Source organism: Balaenoptera ricei, chromosome 2 (assembly GCF_028023285.1).
Source record: "Balaenoptera ricei isolate mBalRic1 chromosome 2, mBalRic1.hap2, whole genome shotgun sequence".
NCBI classification, from domain to species: domain Eukaryota; kingdom Metazoa; phylum Chordata; class Mammalia; order Artiodactyla; family Balaenopteridae; genus Balaenoptera; species Balaenoptera ricei.
The window spans coordinates 148360573-148381332 of record NC_082640.1 but is presented as its reverse complement, the minus strand read 5'-3'; the positions used below and the strand labels follow the sequence as shown (position 1 = coordinate 148381332).

General features: G+C 43.1%; 1 protein-coding gene and 1 pseudogene across 1 annotated transcript in view; one reads left to right on the top strand and one right to left on the bottom strand.

Annotated features, from left to right (window-relative positions):
* Window positions 1-20760, bottom strand: part of PRKCH (protein kinase C eta) — a 221497-nt gene that overhangs the window by 49263 nt on the left and 151474 nt on the right. The window contains exon 10 of the mRNA XM_059914358.1: window positions 15310-15464. Coding sequence (XP_059770341.1) covers window positions 15310-15464 — 155 coding nt within the window. The remainder of the gene's footprint in view (window positions 1-15309; window positions 15465-20760) is intronic.
* On the top strand, window positions 5998-6911 carry LOC132360836 (large ribosomal subunit protein uL11-like; annotated as a pseudogene).

Below are 20760 nucleotides of genomic sequence, written 5' to 3'. Positions count from 1 at the left end.
CTAACTTGAGGTGTTCAGGTCTTCATCTCCCCCATCCCCACACCTGTGCTCATCCTCTGCCTCATCTTTGCAAAAGGAAACTCTGAAGAGCCTATTCTGAAGTCACATCAACAATCAACTTCCCACCATGCCTGCTACCCCTATAATCAGCATCAACAAAATTCAATTAAAGCCCAAGTCTTATTTAAGAGGAGTAACAGGAGCTATTAACATCACAACTCAGTTTAGTTAACCAATTACTAGTTATGATGCTGCTGATTTTACTAGAGAAGAAGAATGTAACACATCAAATAGATACTGAATCAAGAATGAAAAATTATATGGATGGCTTATGATTGCTCAGAAATCAGTGATTGCAAAAAGATAACCAGAATGAACAATATCACACTAATCATATTTCCTTCTTTGACAGGTAAACTACATTGGAAGAACCAGATTGCCTCCAAATATCTGAAAGGCTTTCTTTTAGAAGATTTGTGTTTTTTCAGTTTCCTCCTTATAGGTGGTTCAGAACCAGTGAATGGAAGATACTGAGAGATACTGTTTGAGTCAATACAAAGGTGAAATTTCCAAGTCATTGATGCCTAAAAGTGGAGGGAACAAGTTCCTTTTTGTTTGGAGGTGTTTAAATATAGACAAAATGACCACTCAGCAGGTTATTAGGTATTCATGCTTTGAAAAAGAAGGGTATATAACTGTGAATTTCCTTCCAATCCCAAGGCTCAAAAATTGTGTCAATGGGACATGGATCAGGGAAGTATCAAGAATGTAGGACAGAGATTCTATATGTGAAAAAGCAGTTTTGGAGGGATATTCTGGAGGTTGGAGGAGCAGTGCCAAGGGAGGAAAGAGAAATGAAAGGTCATACAGTCAAACTGCCACCTTCCCATTTTGAGCACCATGCACACACTTTGGGAACCGGATCCCTCAGTGATGTCATTCTCCAAGGTGTGGGGCAGTCTGCCTGTCAGTTTCACTCACTTTTCTTTGCAGCTGAACCCAGAAATTCATCAACATCTGGGCATTTTTGCCAAATGGTAACGGCGCTTGCACCAAGTTACATTTCCTCTTAGGAAGTTTGCTGATAAGTAAAATTTGACATTTGCAAGACAATGGAAAAAATTCCACTTTCAGGCAGACTATTTATCAAAAGGCAAACAGTAATACCACATTCCGCTTAGCTATTTCTCCTGCCAGGCTTAAGTACTGGGATCCAGGAGGAGGATTTGGTCTCAACACAACTGGAAAACATACCCTCCAAGACTAACATACATAGCTCAGTGAGCCAAAAGAATGACAATGCCCTCATCTAATCCTCAGCTGTTCTCTCGTGTCAATCCATGGTGTGTTCAACTCCAGCAGGTACTATTCTCCTCAGGGCTGAAATTATTTCCAGGTAGATTTTGTACTATCAAGTAGTTGCAAAGCACCTTGCTTCACATAATAGAAAACGTTGACAATTGAATAAATGTATGAAAGAACCACTGCGATGGACTGAATGGTTGCATACCTCCCAAATTCATATGTTGAAGCCCTGACCACCCCATATTTGGAGATGGGGCCTCTGGGAAGTAATTCAGGTTAGATAAGGTCATGAGGGTGGGTCCCCCATGATGGGATTTGTGCCTTTATAAGAAGAGACGTTAGAGAGCTTGCTTCTCGTCTCTTCTCCACCAGGCATGTGAAGATACAGCAAGAAAGTGGCTGTCTGCAAACCAGGAAGACAGGCCACACCAGAAACCAAAATGGCCAGCATCTTGCTCTTGGACTTCCAAGATTCTACAAGTATAGACATAAATTTCTGTTGTTTAAGTCATCCAGTCTACGGTGATCATTACGGAAGCCTGAGTAGACTAGGATGATGACTCACAGACAAGGAGTGATCACAGCCTGAAGGCCAAGGCTTGACAGAACTTAACTGGTACAGCAGCAGCAAGGTACCTATTTTTGATATAATCATGTTGAAAAACTTGTATTGGGGTATATTCAATATCATATTTGAGATTCCCTTTTGAAAATAATATTTTTAATGATTAAAAAGACAATGTTTGTTCAATGTAGAACATTTGAAAAGCATTAAAAGGAAAATAAAAACCACCTACATTCCCTCAGATACTCAGACAACCACTGTTGATGTGCTGATGTTTATCATTCTGGAACTATTTTCTCTACAGAGAGTAAAGCTGACAAGGAATGAGGTCTTCTTCTGGGGGGTTTCTTCTGAACCATGACCATCACTGCACTCACAAAGTCACCTTAAAGAACCCCATCCTCTTATACTCACAGGGACGTTACTGAGAAGTGGTTTTATTTTCAGGATCCTAATATGGATATTCACATCCTGTACTATCTGTATAGAATCAACACTGGTTGCCTATAGGGGTGATTAGGGATTAACTGAAAGGAGCACAAGGAAACTTTCTGGGATGATGGAAACGTTCTATCTGTTATTTACAGAATTGATTACCTATTGTGTACACTCATCAAAACAAATTGTACACTTAAGATCTATGGGGGTGGTGGTGGAGTGAAGTGGAAAGACCAATACAACCCACTGGGTAACACCAATACTCATCATTAAAACATGTGCTTTGATGCATTTTTCCAAAGATTGTTCAAAAAGTGAACATTACTGAGCATGTACTACATACCAGGCTCTGGGCTAAAGGCCTCACATGCACCACTCAGGTGTGCATTTCTAGGATCTGCATTTTATCAATGAAGAAACTGAGGCTTATAGCAGTTACGTAACTTGCTCAAAATTCCACAGCTGGGAAGTGGCAAGGCAGAACTGGAACCCAGGTCCCTCAAACCCCAGGAAAAAAAGTTATAACAACATGCATGCCTTTTGACTCAGCAGTAATACCTCCAGGAATCTGTTCCAGGAAAAGAATCAAAGACTGATCCAAATAGATGTGTACAAGGATATAATAAATTCACCATTATTAATAAATCAGCTTAAATGTACTATAAATTAAGTAGGTCCATATGGTAGACCACTCTGTATCATGTAATATTAGGTTTAAAAGAGAATGTAAATGGCTTTCATGATAGGGGAAAATGGTCATGACAAATTAAGTGAAAAAAAAATCAGGTTAAAAATGTATATATAGTATGACCTCAATTTTGTTTCTTTTTTTTAAAGTAAATACATTTTAAAACTCTAAGGAAATACATCTGAAGAAAATGATTATCTTTCAGTGGTAGGGTTATAGGTTATTTAATTTTAAATTTTCAACAGTTACTATATGTTACTTTCGTAATTAGAGAAGAATCAATTTTATTTTAAAAATAAAAAACACAGGGGAAAATCATTGCTCTCACTAACGAATGTATACCCGTACACCCAAGACTGTATATACACATCTTTATGAGAAAAATATCTTTGTACAGCCCCTTAATAATTTTAGGGTATTGATGGTATTCGATAACTTACACGTAACTGTAAAAAAAGTGAAATCACCAGGATTTCTAACATAGTCATATATGTAAAATATACATGATAGGTTTAAGGAACTTACAAAACAATGTCCGGTTTGTAAAAATGATCTTGAAGAGGTTTTTACCTTTCCTTTTAGCAGAAAGGCATAAAAAAATGGAACAGATTACTGTTGAAGTCCTCTGAACATAGCAGACAGACCTGATGTAAATCTGAGAGGAATTAGCATCACCTAAAGCAGAAAAGTACACAACTTAAATTTGCTACAAATTCTATGGATCTAAGTCATCCAGTGTAGAAGGGTCATGGCAGAGACCACCACTGTTTCTCAAACCCAAGTACTGTACAGCTCCTTTTGAAAGAACATGTGAAGAAACACTGATAGACCTGTCTTTTCCTATGAAATATCTTTCACTTGAGAATTACAATCACAAGGAAGAAATTTTATCTTTATAGTGAGTGAAAGATGTATGTTATCATCAAAATGAAAATCCAAAATTTTAAAATCCATAAGAATTAAAACGATCATTTGAAAAATACTATTATGGATGCTCATTCTTTTCAGTAGGTCAAATTCTCAAAAGGCATTCATTTATTTAAAAAAAAAAAACACTACCTTGATTTCTCAGCAAATCATGGGTTTGGACCAGTATAATAGTGGTGATAGATACTGGGTTAAAGAGGCATGGTCCCTGCTCTCACGAGGCGGCCCATACGCAGAGAGGCATAGGCCAGGAAGGATGCTGAGAGAAGGGTATTACAGGACACCGCGGGAGCAGAGAGGGTGGGCACCCAACCCCGATAGAGGTGGGGGGCAAGGGGGTCCAGGAGAATTTCCCATTAGAGGTGACAACTAAGCAGAGACTGCAGAGATCAGCAGGCATTCCCTTGGCAGAGAGAGGGAGAAGCGTTCCAGGCAAAGGGAAATGCACGTGCCAAGGCCTGCAGGATGGAGGAACTGGCACCTTCATGGATTCACACCTGAGGTGGGATGACGGAGTTCCACCATAGGCTGCATGACCTTGAACAAGTTACTTCCCAGAGCCTCAAGTGTCCTTAACTGTAAAAGAAGGATGACACCATTTCCTTGGAGAGATGTCATAAGAAGGCAAAATTAAATAGGTACAACTCCTTCCAGAGGTGTTTGTCTGCATGAGATTAATGCTCAGCACACGTGGCTATTATTCTGTGTGGTAGAATCAGGGAGAGAGCTTGGATCATCTCCTCCGCTCTGCCCCAGACCTCCCTGCCCAGCCATCCTTGACCTCGCAGAGCACATGCCCCTCCCACAGTGTCCCTGCCGTTCCTTCCACCCGGAATGCTTTTCCCCCCGTTATTCATAGAGAGCCTGTTTCCTGGCATCCTTACGTCTCTGCTCATCTGCCCAAAGAGCCCTTACAAGAGAAGCCTTTCTTAATCCTCTGTGTAAACAGTAAAACCATTCTCCTCAAACTTTATCTTCCCTGACATAGCTTTTTCTCCACAGAGTTTATCACCCCGACACTCAATATACTTACTTTTTGCTTGTCTGACTACCTGTGCTAGAATTTAAGCTCCTGGAGGGTAGGTTGTTTTGTCAGCTTTATTTCCAGAGCTTTGAACAGTGCCTGGCCCATGATGTGTACTCAACACCTAAGTGTGAAAGGAATGAATAAGTAACCCAAGCTAGAGGGCGGGGCCTTCCTTTATTCTTCTTTTAGTCTCTGAGGGTGTGACATAAAGCTTTGCATTAAGTAGGCATTTCATAGGCATTTGTTTAACTGTACAACTGAATCACTTTTTACAAATGGCAGTGTTCATCTGGTACCTAAAGATCAACGATTATATTTTTAGAGCTTAGCAAATGAATCCAAGATTGTGTTTAATTATAATGAAGCAGTAGATTGCTGGATCAATTTGGTGGGGAATACAGCAAGAGTGGTGGTCTGATTTCATTAGCCAGTGGAATCAATTAACACATATATCAATTAGTCCCAAATAACCACAGCTTTTGTTCATGCAAAGGTCAAACACTGATGATGTATGCCAGGATCAGTATTCTGATCTAATAAGTACAGAAACAATCAAAGTGTTTCAGGGCTGAAATTTCTTTCTGTCATTAATCTGGATCCTTGGAGAAATTGTACCAGGATATTTACTCCAGTGATGGTCCAAAAATGTTCTTGAATCGCCCCTCAAATGAACAACATAAAAATTTGTTTCAATACCAGAAAAAGTAAACTCAAAATGAGTTGGACTGTTTCCCCCATACATTAGAGAGGCAGCTGACATTTAAACAAAAGGCAACAGTATAGTCTTCAAGTTTTACAATCTGTCCCCTATGCTCCAGGGCTTCCTAAGGAAACTATCTTAAGGACTTATGATAAGTACATGGTAACTATATTAACTATACATGATATCAAAATATGGCTAAAATGCGAAGAAAAGTATTTGGCTTGAAAGGAAAGCATAATCAGATTTAGTTTACTGTAAAAAGATTGGTCTCCTTTCAGCTTTTGGCTCAGAGGAGCCCAGGGTGCAGCTTTCTTCATTCATCCCGAATCCCGGTTCATCTGACACCAGCCGCCTCCACCATGCTGCCTAAGTTCGACCCCAACGAGATCAAGGACGTATACCTGAGGTGCACTGATGGGGAATTTGGTGCCACATCTGCTCTGGTCCCCAAGATCGGCCCCCTGGGTCTGTCTCCAAAAAAGCTTGGTAATGACATCACCAAGGCAACTGGTGATTGGAAGGGTCTGAGGATTACAGTGAAACTGACCATTCAGAACAGACAGGCCCAGATTAAGATGGTACCTTCTGCCTCTGCCTCTGGTCATCAAAGCCCTCAAGGAATCACCAAGAGACAGAAGGAAGCAGAAAAACATCAAACAGAGTGGAAGCATCACTTTTGATGAGATTGTCAACATTGCATGACAGATGTGGCATCCATCTTTAGCTAGAGAACTCTTTGGAACCATTAAAGAGATCCTGGGGACTGCCCATCTGTGGGCTGCAATGTTGATGGCTGCCCCCCTCACAACATCACAGATGACATCAACAGTGGTGTGCTGAAATTCCCAGCTACAAGAACTACAAAGAAAAATAATTTAATAAAGGATTATTTGACGATCCCCACGCCTCCAAAAAAGACTGGTCTTCAGAGGGTTGATTTTTTACAAGCCACAACTCCAATTTCTGTGAAGAATTCTCTATTTTTGAGGACGCATCATGAGCAAAATTTCAGCTCAAGCCTATGCTACAGAGAAAGTGCAAATCAGCTGATAGCATGTATGCAAAGAATAATCTCTATCGATGTGGCATGTTTCAAAGAGCTTTCACGTTTCCATTTCCACCTGACTGGAGCTTCATCAACACCCTACAGGAAAGCTATGTCAATGGTACCCCCATTGGACAGACAGGCAAACAGGCTCAGAGTGTTCAGCAAGCCACCCACATCCTCAGGACCAGCATGAAGCAGGGCTGGGACTAGCACCTAGGTCCTTCTGAAAACCGTGCCCAGCATTCTTTCAGTTCAAAGAATATATGCTGCCTCTCAAACTTACTTTAAAATAAGTGGGGCTTCCCTGGTGGCGCAGTGGTTGAGAATCTGCCTGCCAATGCAGGGGACACGGGTTCGAACCCTGGTCTGGGAAGATCCCACATGCCACGGAGCAGCTGGGCCCGTGAGTCACAATTACTGAGCCTGCGCGTCTGGAGCCTGTGCTCCGCAACAAGAGAGGCCGTGATAGTGAGAGGCCCGCGCACCGCGATGAAGAGTGGCCCCCGCTTGCCACAACTAGAGGAAGCCCTCGTACAGAAACGAAGACCCAACACGGCCATACATACATACATACATACATACATACATACATAAAATAAATACAGTATAAAGTGTTAAAAATAAATAAATAAAATAAAAAAAAATAAAATAAGTGATGCTTTTCTATTTTTTGTAGCATTATATTTTAAATGGAATTGTACTCTGGGGACACTTACTCTAAATGATGCAGTATATCAGTATTTTGTTTAACCACAGAGCCAAATTTAGGCAGCTTTCTAATGGGGCCTGATTCCCTAGGGTTCTGTCTTTGGCTCACTGTTCCATTTAAGACACTGTTGTTGGATGATCTCATCCAGTCCTATGATCTGAACTAACAGCTATGTCCTGATGACTTCCAAATATTTAGTTCCTGCCCACCTTCACTGGGCTTCAGACTCAAACCCATCTGCCCATTTAGCATTTCCCCTGGAATGTGGCTCAAGTACCTGACATCATATGTTTCTAGTTCTCATCTTCATCTTCTGCTGAGATCTCTTCCTAGTCTCATGGTCTCTCCTAGCTAACGGTACTGTCCATCATCTATTCAAACTTCTAACTAAACACCTAGGAATGACCCCAGGTTTCTCATTCATGCCCTGGGTCCACCTAGTCACTAAGCCCTGTCTGTTCTACTTGCTGATATCTCATAAATGTATGCCCTTCTCCTCAGCCCTACCATCAATATCTTAGTTCAGAGCCTCATTATCTTCTTACCCAGAGCACCGTAACAGCCACAAACTGAACCTTCCCCTGCCGCCCACATGCACATGTCCATACACTCCCCCCACCCCTGCCAAATACATGTAAAATATAAATCCACTCACTCATGTCATGCAACTTGCTGGAAATTCTTCAAAGACTCTCCTTTACCTGTTACATAAAGCCAAATTTCCTGGTATGAAATTTGTACCTGACAGTGCAGGTTTTCTATCAAATAACTATTTTCCTCCTTTTTCCTTAATAAGAGAAACCCAATTTTTAGTTAGAACATAGCCATGTAGTAATTTCCTAGCCTTCACTGAAGCTAGGTACAGCCATGTGACCAAGTTCTGGACAATTCCATGGTAAGTATTGTGTGGAAGTTCAGGAAGGATCCTTAAAGAGAGCTGACTCAGCTGGAAGGAGTGCCCTTTGCCCTTCTTACTGCCTGGAACTGGAATATAGAGATGACTTCTGGAGTTGCAGCAACCATCTTAGACCATGAGGTGACCTTGAAGACGGCAGAATAGAAAAGATAGAAATCTGCATCCCTGAGGACTCCATGGAGCTTTAATGGCAGAGCTGGACACCCTACCTCCAGATTCTTTACAGGGAAGAGAAATATATTTCTATTTAGTTTAAGCCACTGTCATTTTATATTGCCTGTGACAGGCAATGGTGCCAAATCCTAAGTGATACAGAATTCAAACTTCTCAAGAATGTTAAGCCTTGCATAACTTCATTTCTGTCAACCCCTCTAGCCTTATGTTCCACCATACTTCAATCTTTAGGCTCTAGTACTACCAAAATTCTAGTAGTTTTCCACTCCACCCACAGATTCACCAGGGACTTTCACACTTCTCAGCTTTTGTTCAAGTCTGCGCCCTACCTAAACACCCTACTTAATTTTATTCAGCATTTAACTTTCCACACTCAGCTCAGGCATCACCTCCTATAGGAAGTTTGCCTAAATCTCCGTCTTAAGCTAAGTGGCCATTCTCTGTGCTCCCATAATGCCCTGGGCATACTCCAGTTTTGGAGCCCACTTGCTATTATTTATGGGCCATCTCTCCCACCCCACAGAAAGAACCTCAGAGGGCAGACAACACATCTACTCATTTTGTATCTATACCTCCTAACACAAGTGGGAGCTCAGTAATTATGTTCTGAGCTCAACTGCATTTTCCTCACTGAAATGGAGTGAACAATATCACATGCTTCCGAATGTCTTGCTTAGCCCTTCAGGTCAGCAGTACGCTGAAGACTGAAACAAAATTTTCTAATGGCAATATTTTTTTCTGGAGGTAAAAAACAAGCTGCAAGTGAGCCATCCTAAGAAAACATCCATTCTGAGAAGCAATTTATTGTTTGGATGTTTCAGACTTGAATTCTTTCATCTGTAACGGGGAACTCGGCACTAAGTAATCTTGTAGGTCTCATCTGGTTCTGACACTTTATAATTCCATTTTTGAATACAAACACATAGATTTGGACACAAGAAACTCACTGTGAGTGAATGGCTCCTCCAGGGACTGACAACATGACTGGCCTTACCCAACTTTTAAATAAATTATTTACAAGGAGTGCCTAAAAAATCTCAAAAGTCATCAGAGGACACTGAGCACATTAGGATATTGAAATGTCAACTGTGGGAAGATATGCCTCCTAAATTTCAACCACGCTGGACTTCCTTCTCTAAAAGCCCTTGAGCTTGCCATGCTCCCTCCTGACACTGGGCACTTGCATTTGCTATTCCTTCTGTCTTGAATGCTCTTTCCTTCACTCTTTACTAGTTACCTCAGCTCATGAGTCACTTCCTTAGGAAAATCTTCCACCTTTCCTTGACCAGATTGAATCACCCTATGAGAGGTTCTCATTCATTGCAATGCATTCCTCTTCTTCACAGCACTGGTCACAGTTGTGATTTTCTATTAGTATGATTATGTGATTGATGTCTTTCTCCCTCACTAGACCATACTCTCCACAAGGCAGCACTTTTGTATTTGCTCATCACTGTATCCATATCCTTGGCAGAGAGTCAATGCTCAATAAATTCTTGTCAAAGGTCCCCAAACGCTGTGCAAGGGAGGAGAATAGGGGCTGATGAGTTTCATTTGGGGGACATGTCAAGCTATTTTAGTAAGCTGGAAATCCTCAGAGCTCCCCATCACACCTTTGAAAAAAGATCTCAGGAGTTAGGGATTGAAGTCACTTTCTGGTGACGGACGAGCAGGCACTGAATGAGCCCATCATCTGGCAGAACATGCATGATAAGCTAAGAAGAGAGAAGGCAGGAATATGACTAAAAAGTTTGGAGCTCCAGTAATAGTCCTGAGTAAGAGCTCACAGCCAAAATCCGAAGTGAAGGTTACTAATGTATTGAAAATCCCACGGCTAGCACATCCTGAAAAAACAAGGACTATATGAAGATAAAAACACAACAATTTGTGGCTGTCTTTGTAGCACGCAGATCAAGAAAGAGTAGACCTACTTCTTGGAGCAGAAAGAATGATGTTATCACATGGCAAAGGGAAAACAGAGCTCCTAAATTTGACTTTCAACTTTATCTAAATAGACCACCTTTCTCGCTAGAGTGAGTAGAATAAATACAAATATAGAATCGAATTCCACTGTAGATAGGAGTCCAGAATTCCAGGCTCAAATGAAAGACATCTGGGGACTCTGAAAGTCTGCTGATAAATACTTAGGAGTAAGAAACGTCCCAGGAAATGGGAATCAGACAGGTGTTGCCACAATTTTCAAGAGGGGGAAGAGCTAGATATCAGAGAACAATGACTCAAGCACGTGATATTCACCACGGACCCAACACACAAGTTGATTTGGGAACAGATGACTTGTGAATTCTTTTTTTTTTTTTTTTAAAGATTTTTTTTGATGTGGACCATTTTTTAAGTCTTTATTGAATTTGTTACAATATTGCTTCTGTTTTATGTTTTGGTTTTCTGGCTGTGAGGCATTTGGGATCTTTGCTCCCTGACCAGGGGTCAAACCCTCACCTCCTGCGTTGGAAAGCAAAGTCTTAGCCACTGGACCACCAGGGAAGTCCTGACTTGTGAATTCTTAAACATGAAAGCAATGCTCACAGAGGTGGCCTCTCTCAGCATGGCCTCTCTGAGCAAAATGATACTCAGCTAACTTCAGATCACACAGGTATGTGGAGTCAGCAAGGAACCTGACGGTCCCTTATGGTATCTTTGAGAAACAAGAGTCAGATGATATAGAGGTTGGTGTATTCATGCAGATGCAATGTCTCACAGCTGTGCTCAGAGACTAGCCTGATAGATCTCATCTGGCAGGGAGATCGCTAATATTTCCAAATTCTGAATTTATGAAAAAAAAGTCAAATTAGGTAGTGATTGTTCTCTAATTTGAGAAGAAATCAAAAGTGATTTCCTTTAAAAGTTAATGTACTGTGTAAGTATATGAGTACAAAACAATATGTCAGGTCTGGCAGTCAGCCTCTGTGGCCAGTTCCACATCTGGACGATGGGATGGCAAATTACCATTGATATCCATGCAGCCCGCATAATGAGAACTGCACAGGGCACAAAGCAGTCAGACGCATGAGTTGAAAAGTGTACGTTGAAATGTGCTGTGTTCAAGTATAACCTGGGAAGGAGGAATCAAAACTTAAACTGGGCTCTTCTATAAATTCTTCCTCACTCAACCTATTTTAGATACATTCCATGCTTCGTCAGAAACAGCAAATCCAACGTGTGCTGGCCGGCTTTGGGAGTTAGGGGTTGACACGTCAAATGATGTCTGAGTTCTCCTCTAACACAGTTTTTGAAACACGATAGAAAACGGTGCCCATAATGCTGGCAGGCAGGTAAATGGGATGCGTGCCTCTTTGTTTTCCCCATTTCTGTAGGGCTTGACTCTGGAAAAAAGTCAGTGCCCATGTAAATTATTCATGAGCACTGTCTGGGATTCCAGTCAGCCAATAAGCCCCAGACAAAGGAATGAATAGTCTTTTTTTCCCTTAGCAAAGCGACTGATTGACTGCTTACTTCGCAGTCCTCTCTTTTCTTGGTCTGTGGGCCACAGCAAGGCTCCAGACCTTCTAACCAAAGGCAAAGGGGCAGACTCTTTTCTTGCTGTAGCTCCCAAGAGCTGGGCTTCTGTTCCTCCATGGAACGCAAGTGAACACATCTGAGAATCAGGGTCAGAACACAAGTGGAAAAGCGCTTGAATGTAACTGGCCTGTCTCCTCTCACACAAGGCACAGTCCGCTGAGAGACAGAAGAAGGGCATAAGGCACTACCTTCTAAAGTCCCATTTGATGATGACTTGCAAATGGTACTATCTTTGTAACTTGCTGCAAAAGAAACACCTCCCCCAGAAAAAAACAAAAACATAAAACAGCCAAACAACAACAGTTCTATTTGGAGAGATCAGAGGCATCATTCAGGCATCATTCATCCTTTTAGCTCTGATAAAGGCCATCCCAGGACATGTATGATAAACAAGGCTGTCCTATGCTCCCACATTTCTCACTGTGCTCTCTGGATCAAATTCACACCCTCTGTGACCCAAATGTGCCCTTTGCTCTCTGTGAATTACAAGGACTTGGTTTTCAAAGGCTTATCCTTAAGACTCTGCTCTCAGGCCAGTACCCTGAATGGAATTAAATTATCCCGTGAAATAAATCCACAGGATAAAAATAGCATTGGAATCTATCCTAATTAAATGTGTTCCCTTCAAAGTCAACCATATCAGTTAGAGCCTGCACATGGAATTCAAGTCAAAGAGTGAATTAAATTCTCAGATTTGAACCGCGATACCAAGAACTGAACTAAAATTTCTCAAGATGTGGGCTGATACTGCTTCACCAGAAACCACATCAGGCTACAATGTCCATCCTCCATATTTCAAAACAAATGAAACAGGGAGATGGAGAGGCAGTCACATCCCACACAGGTCATCTAGTATGTGCCTCGCATCAAGGTAATACAGTGCTTATGAAAAGCCTGAGTATTCAAGAAAATGATTTAGGCCTTACTGCTTTTCCCCACTGCTAGTTTGTGTCCTCCCTCCCCCACATTATGTTGAAATCCTAACCCTCAAAGGGTGATGGTATTAGTAGGTAGGGCCTTTGAGAGGTGCTTAGGTCATGAGGGTGGGGCCCTGATGAATAGGGTTAGTGCCTTATAAAAGGGGTTCCAAAGAGATCCCTGGCCCCTTCCACCACGTGAGGTCACAGTGAGAAGGTACCAGCTAGGAGCCAGGAAGAGGGCCGTCACCAAACATGACCATGCTGGTTCTTTGATCTTGGACTTCTAGTCTCCAGAACTATGAGAAATAAATTTCTGTGGTTTATAAGCCACCTAATCTGTGCTATTTTGTTACAGCAGCCTGAATGGACTAAGACACCCACTCTGCCTCATTTTCACAAATCAAAGTCGCCCTATCACCAAAAGGGGAGTAAGAAACCCACTCTTCAATGGGTTTACGTGACAATTTACTTTAAGGTTGTACTCTAAGCCTTCAAGTCTCTCCTGAGGAGACAGTATAGCCCAGTGGTTAAAAACATAATTTGAATTCTGGCTTCACTACCAGTTAACAGTCTGGTTATTAACTCATTTGAAGATTAGTAATTCATCTAAGTAACACAAGTAATATTATTGTTATATAATACCACTGTTGGGAGGATTAAGGGAGAAATTCAGGTCAAGTACTGGGCCTGTAACAAGTACTCCGTTTAGCTCTTGTTGCCATTGTTAATCTTTTTTAATTTACAACACAAGTCCCTGTCAAGTAGGGAAGTGATTATTCTTAAAAATTAAATGTGGGGAAGGCTCTCCCTGGGCTAAACAGAGCAGAGATGGGTAGCTACAGCGAGGAGAGGAGAACAAACGTGGAACACACAGCCCAGAGTTTGATACCACCACCAGGAAGGACCTAGAACTCCCTCCACCACCAGAGATCATGTCAGCAACCACCACCAATCATGCGCTGGGCAGAGGGCTGAGACAGGAGAAATGCCCTGCTGGAGCCGCCAGGAGAACATCACGTCCTGGTTGAGAAAGCTCAAAGCACAGGCCATCCAAAGTGACCTGGGGCCGCCTCACGACTTAGGAATGAGCGGAGATTCCTATGACCTTCAAGGGACTACCCCACTGCTGGTTATCCAGCCTGGCTCCCCGTGCTGTACCCCCTCTTCTACTTCACAGCGGGGGCTGGGACAGAAGAGCTGTGTCTACTTGAGGTTTCGTGCTCTGCACTGCGAATTCACTAGAAAACATTTCTGCACAGTGCCTGCTCTACCTTCTTGTTTTTCCACTTCTTTCTGGCACCATCGACCAGTCCTACTGCATTCTTTACTGGTCTCACTTCTCTTTTCCTACTTTTTTCTCCCAGGGTATTTAAGAATATTCAGTTTTTAAAGCTCTCTCACACTTTAATAATGATGTTCATGCGGTCATGAGCTCACGAAAGGAACAGCCTTCAGCAAGCTAATAAACATTCAGGAAATTCTTTACTTCAACATTCATGTGCCTAATATGAGACAGAATTTTTCTCAAGGGAAGGAAACAATTGCTTCTCAAGAGGGGAAGAAAAAAGGAGTATATGTGGCAACTAAGTCATAATGTGATGTAAAGAGCAGGATGACGTTGTCAACAGGGGAAAAAAAGGGAAATGTAAGAATAAAAATTATCTAACACTCACTATTACATTTCCCACCTTCCCCAGCTTTGTGTCTGACTCAAGTTTAATTTGATCTCCCCTGAGCTCTGAGATCTAACAACATCAACCAGATTTCAAGCCCATTTAAAGTATGATATATTACGATCAAAAGATTGTGTGTCATGAAGTGGAATCAAACAGTATTTGGGAGGGGGCTTCAAGTGATAGGTGTCATCGAGCTGGAGGACACTGCTCATCAATGGGTCACCTCTTGGCTCCTGGACTGGTGAGCCGCAAGCTCATCGGACTGTGATTCCTAATCACAGCAATTTAGGGCAAGAAGCATCCATGCTCTGCAGTTTAGGCATGGATTCTGAAAATGGAACGAATCACTCTCAAGTTTAAAACAGAAAAAAGAGAGCAACAACATTTTCAGCCCTTGGCGGGGTTTGGCCTTAGAAAACTCCAGCTGAACAAGTTCATGAACAGTCTCTTCTGAGACTCTCAAGCCTATTTTACGAATACCACACGGGGGCAAGTTTTACTTTGCAGGCATTGTTCATCGCTGTGTTACTCATTTATTCTAATGGACACACAAAGATTTGTGAATTTAATTCCAAAAACATTTCAATTGTTCATCATGAGACATGGAAGAATGGGTTGAACAGGGGAATGAACCAGGGATGAATTATGAGAGGGGCTACCAGCAACCAAAACTCACCTATAGATGATGCCTTTGTCGTGTAGGAACATAAGCGCCGAAATGATTTCTGCAGCATAGAAACGAGCTCGTGCCTCATCAAAACGACGTGACTTCTGAATATGAAACATCAAGTCGCCCCCGTTCACAAACTCCATCACAAAAAACAGACGATCCTGGGTACAAACACAAAAGAGACAAAAGAGGATCCAACGTGGTGTAGCCATTAGCCTAGAATTCAGTCAGCATCACATGACCTTGGGCTCCGGCGTGGGGAGAAGAGGTTGTTAAATGGAGGTACTCAATGGAACATCCTGACAGTGGGTCAGGGCAAAGCAGGAGGGTCTGGTGGATTAAATCCTTGGGATGGTGGGGATGGTGGGGATGGGGGCTAGGTGGTGTTAGTAACACCTGGATCTCCTTTAAGTAATTCCACACAACCTTGAATTTCTGCATTAAATAAAAAGTAGAGAAGGCTTTGGTTCTAGTTTTAGTTCTGCACTTTAAACACTATGTAACCTTGAATTTAACTTTTTTCGGATGTTCAACATTAGTAAGGTGAGGATGATGATGTTATCTCTACCAGAATCATTGAGTTTTACAAACTGGAAGAGAGAAGCATAAATCAAAAAGTGCATGCCTTTTTGTCTGGAACATGTAGGGTTAATCACAGCAAGTAAGGGACATCTGATAGGTCCTCACACCTGGGCGGAGAATAATCACAGAGAAAGGAAAACATTTTTGACAAATCAGCCAGACAACAGTCTAATGACAGCCTCAGAGTTGCCTCAATGTTAGAAATTCCATTTGGCCCCTCAGAAGGTTCCTGAATCAGAAAAGGGAACTTAAAGTCAAGTGAGATGCCGTCTCCATCTTGAAGGAACTCTAACCCAGCAGGTGAAATGGGCTCATAAAAGTCACTGTTGCGGTCAACGGACTAAGTACTGTGCAAGTGTTATGAATAAAGTGCTATGGAAAGTAACACCGCTTAATGGAAGAAGTGTACAAGTCTCCATTAAAAAGTGATTCTCCAAGATGGACAGCATAAAACGCTTTGCTTCAGGAACCTCTGAGATCAATGGACTTCCTCATTCCCTCTCATTAGCATTTATGGAGTCCCAAGTTAGCCAGTGCTGAATTAGGTGATGGGGACCCAACAGAGAGTAAAACAGGCACAAAACAGACACAGTCTCTATCCATAGAGAGTCTAGTGTGGGAGATACACATTACTTTAAAAAAGCCACAAAGTCACATAAACAGGCAAATTTACAAATTCTGGTAAATGCTGTGAAGGAAAAGTGGAGGAAGCAATGATATTGTGTCATCTGCTTGGGGGGTCAGGGGAGGTCTCTCTGAGCAAGTGATGTGGGAGCTGAGACCCTCCGAATGAGTGCAATCAGGGCCAGTGGTCATCCTTCTGGGGGGTGGGAGGGAGGGAGGTCATTTCGTAAGGAAGCTGGTATTTTACCAATTCACAAAGGATGTGCACACGCACACAGAAGCCATCCTCGTTTGTGGTTTCAGGTGCTGCCAGCTCTCCTTGGTATTGGCATGCATTCACAGCGGAATGGTGGGCACAGATTGTGTATGCTGTTGTTCACCTCCTGATCCATCACTGGTTTAATCATGGTTTAATCAGGCCCTTCCCAATCAGAAGACACTACAACTTATGACCTCCTATTCCCAATTTTAAGACAAACCTTAATTAGAAGGAAAAAAAAAATCCTCTGGGTCTATGAAACATCTCTTTCTGCTAATGAGAAGCAAGAATTTAAGAGTGGAGATGGAATGGCAAGACTCACGCACACAAAACCAAAAACCAAACATCAATAAAACAACTCTTCAGGTTGACCAGTATAAGCCAACAGAATACTAAATATATCAAGCCGTCTGACTAAGCTAATGGCCTTCATTTGAGTGTGACTGACCAGGGGGAGAGGCCGAGTTGGGTGGGACGAGCTTGGATGAGCAATGGGGTTCCCTATTTTCTGTATGGGGAGGGCTCGGGTGGAAGGAGCAGGTTAGCAGTGGGCGGGGCAGAGGGTAAGCACGTGATAGAGATGGGTCTAAGAGCTGCATCCGAGTGAGAAATTGTTATGCCGACGCTGTGTTCATTTGGAGGGGGCCTCAGGGGCCTGGATGAATCCCCAGGTGGTAAAGCCGCCTCAAACCATCCCTCAGCAAGAAGGTCCATCTGATACATTTTTGTCATCTGGCCTGTTCACCTTTGCATGGCTGTGACTGGCAGTCACATGAATTCCAATAGCTCGAAATACCTGGTTACTAGAACTGGGTCAGTAGGTAAGTGGCTACTCCCTAGGCTGCTGGAAATCAGCGGGGGTTAGCAAGAACATCTGAGACAGTAGGCATCAAGATGAGGGCATTCCAAGGGAAACTGCGTCCATTCCTAGTTCCCCCCTAAAATAATTCTCATAATCTCAAGTCTGAAAAGCCAGACCCTGGGCTAAATTCCAGACCTGGGCAAGGACATACTGCCTTCCCTCCTCAGTCATGCTCCTCTGTCTCAGCCCCACCACCTGCCCTGGCGGCAGATTCTCAGTTAATGCACGGGTTCCTGGGAGGCGCGCACACCTGGCACGCACAGCAAGAGGTCATAAGCTTTAGAACTGCGAAAATATGCTTTTGTTTTTCACCCAGAGTCTCATTTCTAACTTCCTGTCTGGCACCACCTAGAACAGAGGGTACAGCTCCCAGCCCTCGGGCTACACTCAACTCTTTAAGCATGCAGGAAGGGAAAACGAGCCAGGAGATACAAGGACACTTTAATGAAAAGTAATAGTCCATCTTACCAAAGACCTACAATAATGTCACAAGGTAGAAAAACAAAAGCATGTTTATCAGCCAGCAAAATGTGTTTGCTGTGAAGAGACCTTCTGTTTACATAGAATTCTGTTCAGTCTATTTTAAAATGTTTGCTGCTGAGGCAGTTCAAATTTGGTAGCAATTTCTCCACGATTTCTTTTGTAGAGGTGGAGATAAATGACAAAAATATCCAGCTTTTAGCAAAGATTCACTCATAGTGGGGGTTAGTGAGAAGCCATCCTCAGCAATAAACTTTCATTAAACATGTCCTCAGGTGGGGCTTCTAGAAAGTGTGCAATAAACAGTAGCGGCTGCTGGTGGTGGCTATAATGGTGAAGATGTTTTCAGTTAGAAAAAAAAAAAAGATCATACACATGAATGTGCAGAATTATTTCAGTTATAGCCAAAGATGCAGATATGCACAGAAAAGACAAAAAAATACCTATGTATGACAAGTCAGCTTTCAGTTGTGAGATCTGGCATGTCATTTATCTCTTCTTTATACTTTTCAGTATCTCTGAAGGTTTCTTTTTAAAAAAATTTTTTTTATTAAAAAAATTTTTTTTGGCCACACGGTGCAGCTTGTAAGATCTTAGTTCCCCGACCAGAGACTGAACCCGGGCCCTCGGCAGTGAAAGCGTGTAGTCCTAACCACTGGACCGCCAGGAAATTCCCTCTGAAGGTTTCTATGATGAGTGTGCATTATTCTTATAATTAGAAACAAAGCAAAGTCACATATGGCTTCCTCCATATTTCCCTAATTTTCATCTGAAAGATGAGAGACTGGAAAAGTGCAATTCTGAGACTGTCTTAGAGCAGGTACTTAGGCAGTGGGAGGTGAGATTAGGAAAGCAGCTACAGAAAGAGGGGTCTTCACATCCCTGGCGGCCCATTACTCAGGGCCCCTAATAATCACCCTCTCCCTTAATAGCCATTCTGATGCCTGATATAACCAGGCCATCAGGCTTGTTGGAAACACATCCAAAATGAGACTCAGCAGGCTCTGGTTTGGGTCCCAGGGCTCCACTGAGAGGAGAGGGTCTGAGTTCTGGTACACAGGCTTCATAGAGTCTACTGACTCTTTCAAAGACTTTTTTTTTTTTTTAAATACTACTCTATTTATTTATTTATTTTTGGCTGTGTTGGGTCCTCCTTGCTGCGCGCAGGCCCTCCCTAGTTGCGGTGCAGGGGGTCCTCATCGTGGTGGCTTCTCTTGTTGTGGAGCAGGGGCTCTAGTGTGCGGGCTCAGTAGTTGTGGCTCGCGGGCTCTAGAGCGCAGGCTCAGTAGTTGTGGCGCACGGGCCTAGCTGCTCCACGGCATGTGGGATCTTCCTGGACCAGGGCTCGAACCCGTGACCTAACCACTGCACCACCAGGGAGGTCCCCTCAGAGGCCTTTTATGCTTGCTTTAAGGGTCTCCACAAGGAGGAATACACGTTTACTGAGCACACACTATGCCAGGCCCTGGGTGGGGACCAAGTATCATAAAATGAACGGGAGCCCAGGCCTGCTCTCAGGAAGCTCTTGTAGCCGGAGCACATCAGCCCAGTGTGCTAAGCACAGTACAGGGGCACAGGGGGCATCATGCAGAAACAGAGCAAGGACACCGGAGCAGCCTGGAGGCTGGGGTGGGGTTGGGGGAAAGCTTCGAAGAGGAGCCGATTCACCAGCCTTGAAGGATGAGGAAGCACGAGTCAGGATGGAGTGGGATGGAGGGGGCAGGAATCAAGGTGAATGAACAGCTGAAGTGTCAGGTGTGAGGCAGGGTGTCGTGAGTGCAAAGGGGGATGTTCCCCAGGTGCTGAGGCTGCTTTCATGATCAAGTGCTGGTACAGAAAGCCAAGGCTAGTTAGGAAGCTTCCCTTCACCCTATCCGCAGGTCACCCACAGCTGAGAACAGGGCCTTGGTCCTATGAATACACACGGTCATTCACTATCGGCCTCTGCCATAATTACAGGCCCAGTATCTGGGCTAAAGCAGGTGGCAGCTATGCTTTTTAAGGGCTAGGCTTGAAAATGACTGCAGTAGTGTTGGAACCTGCCACAAATAATAAACATCAGCTACAAAAACCAATGACTCCAGCTGAATTTTACTCCTATGGCATGAATGCCATCAAGCTGGAAACCTTTCACATTGAACAAATGCCCTTTACAAAGCAGCGATGAAGCAACGAGGCAGAAGATCACCTCCTGCCTACAACTCCACGATCTGTGCTGCTTAAGACCTAGTCTCACTGATGACTTGACAAACACTAAGTCATGCTGAAGAAACCCAACTGGGAAGCAACCAGAGGAAGTATCTGCTGGGATCCACGCATTTAGGGAGGCTCTCACTGCACGGTGGATTAAGGCTGCCAGGAGTCGTTTCTGGGGCAGCGAAGAGTTTCCAAATCCCACCTTGGGCAGTGAGGGCAGACGGCTGTTACTGTATTTAAGCCTGTGTAGATAGCATTCCAGTTTTTCTAAAATCCAATTTCCTAGATGCTGAGCCTGGACACCTGCACGGCTTTCCCCGAGGCCTCTGGCTCCTCGAGGGGGAAATCTTGCCCTGATCTGCACAGTAACAAATCTAAGGTCCCGCAGACTGGCTTAACCTCAGTTCTAAAGCCAAGTGGCCCAGCCCTTTGTCTGTCGCTTGCTCCTCTCTTT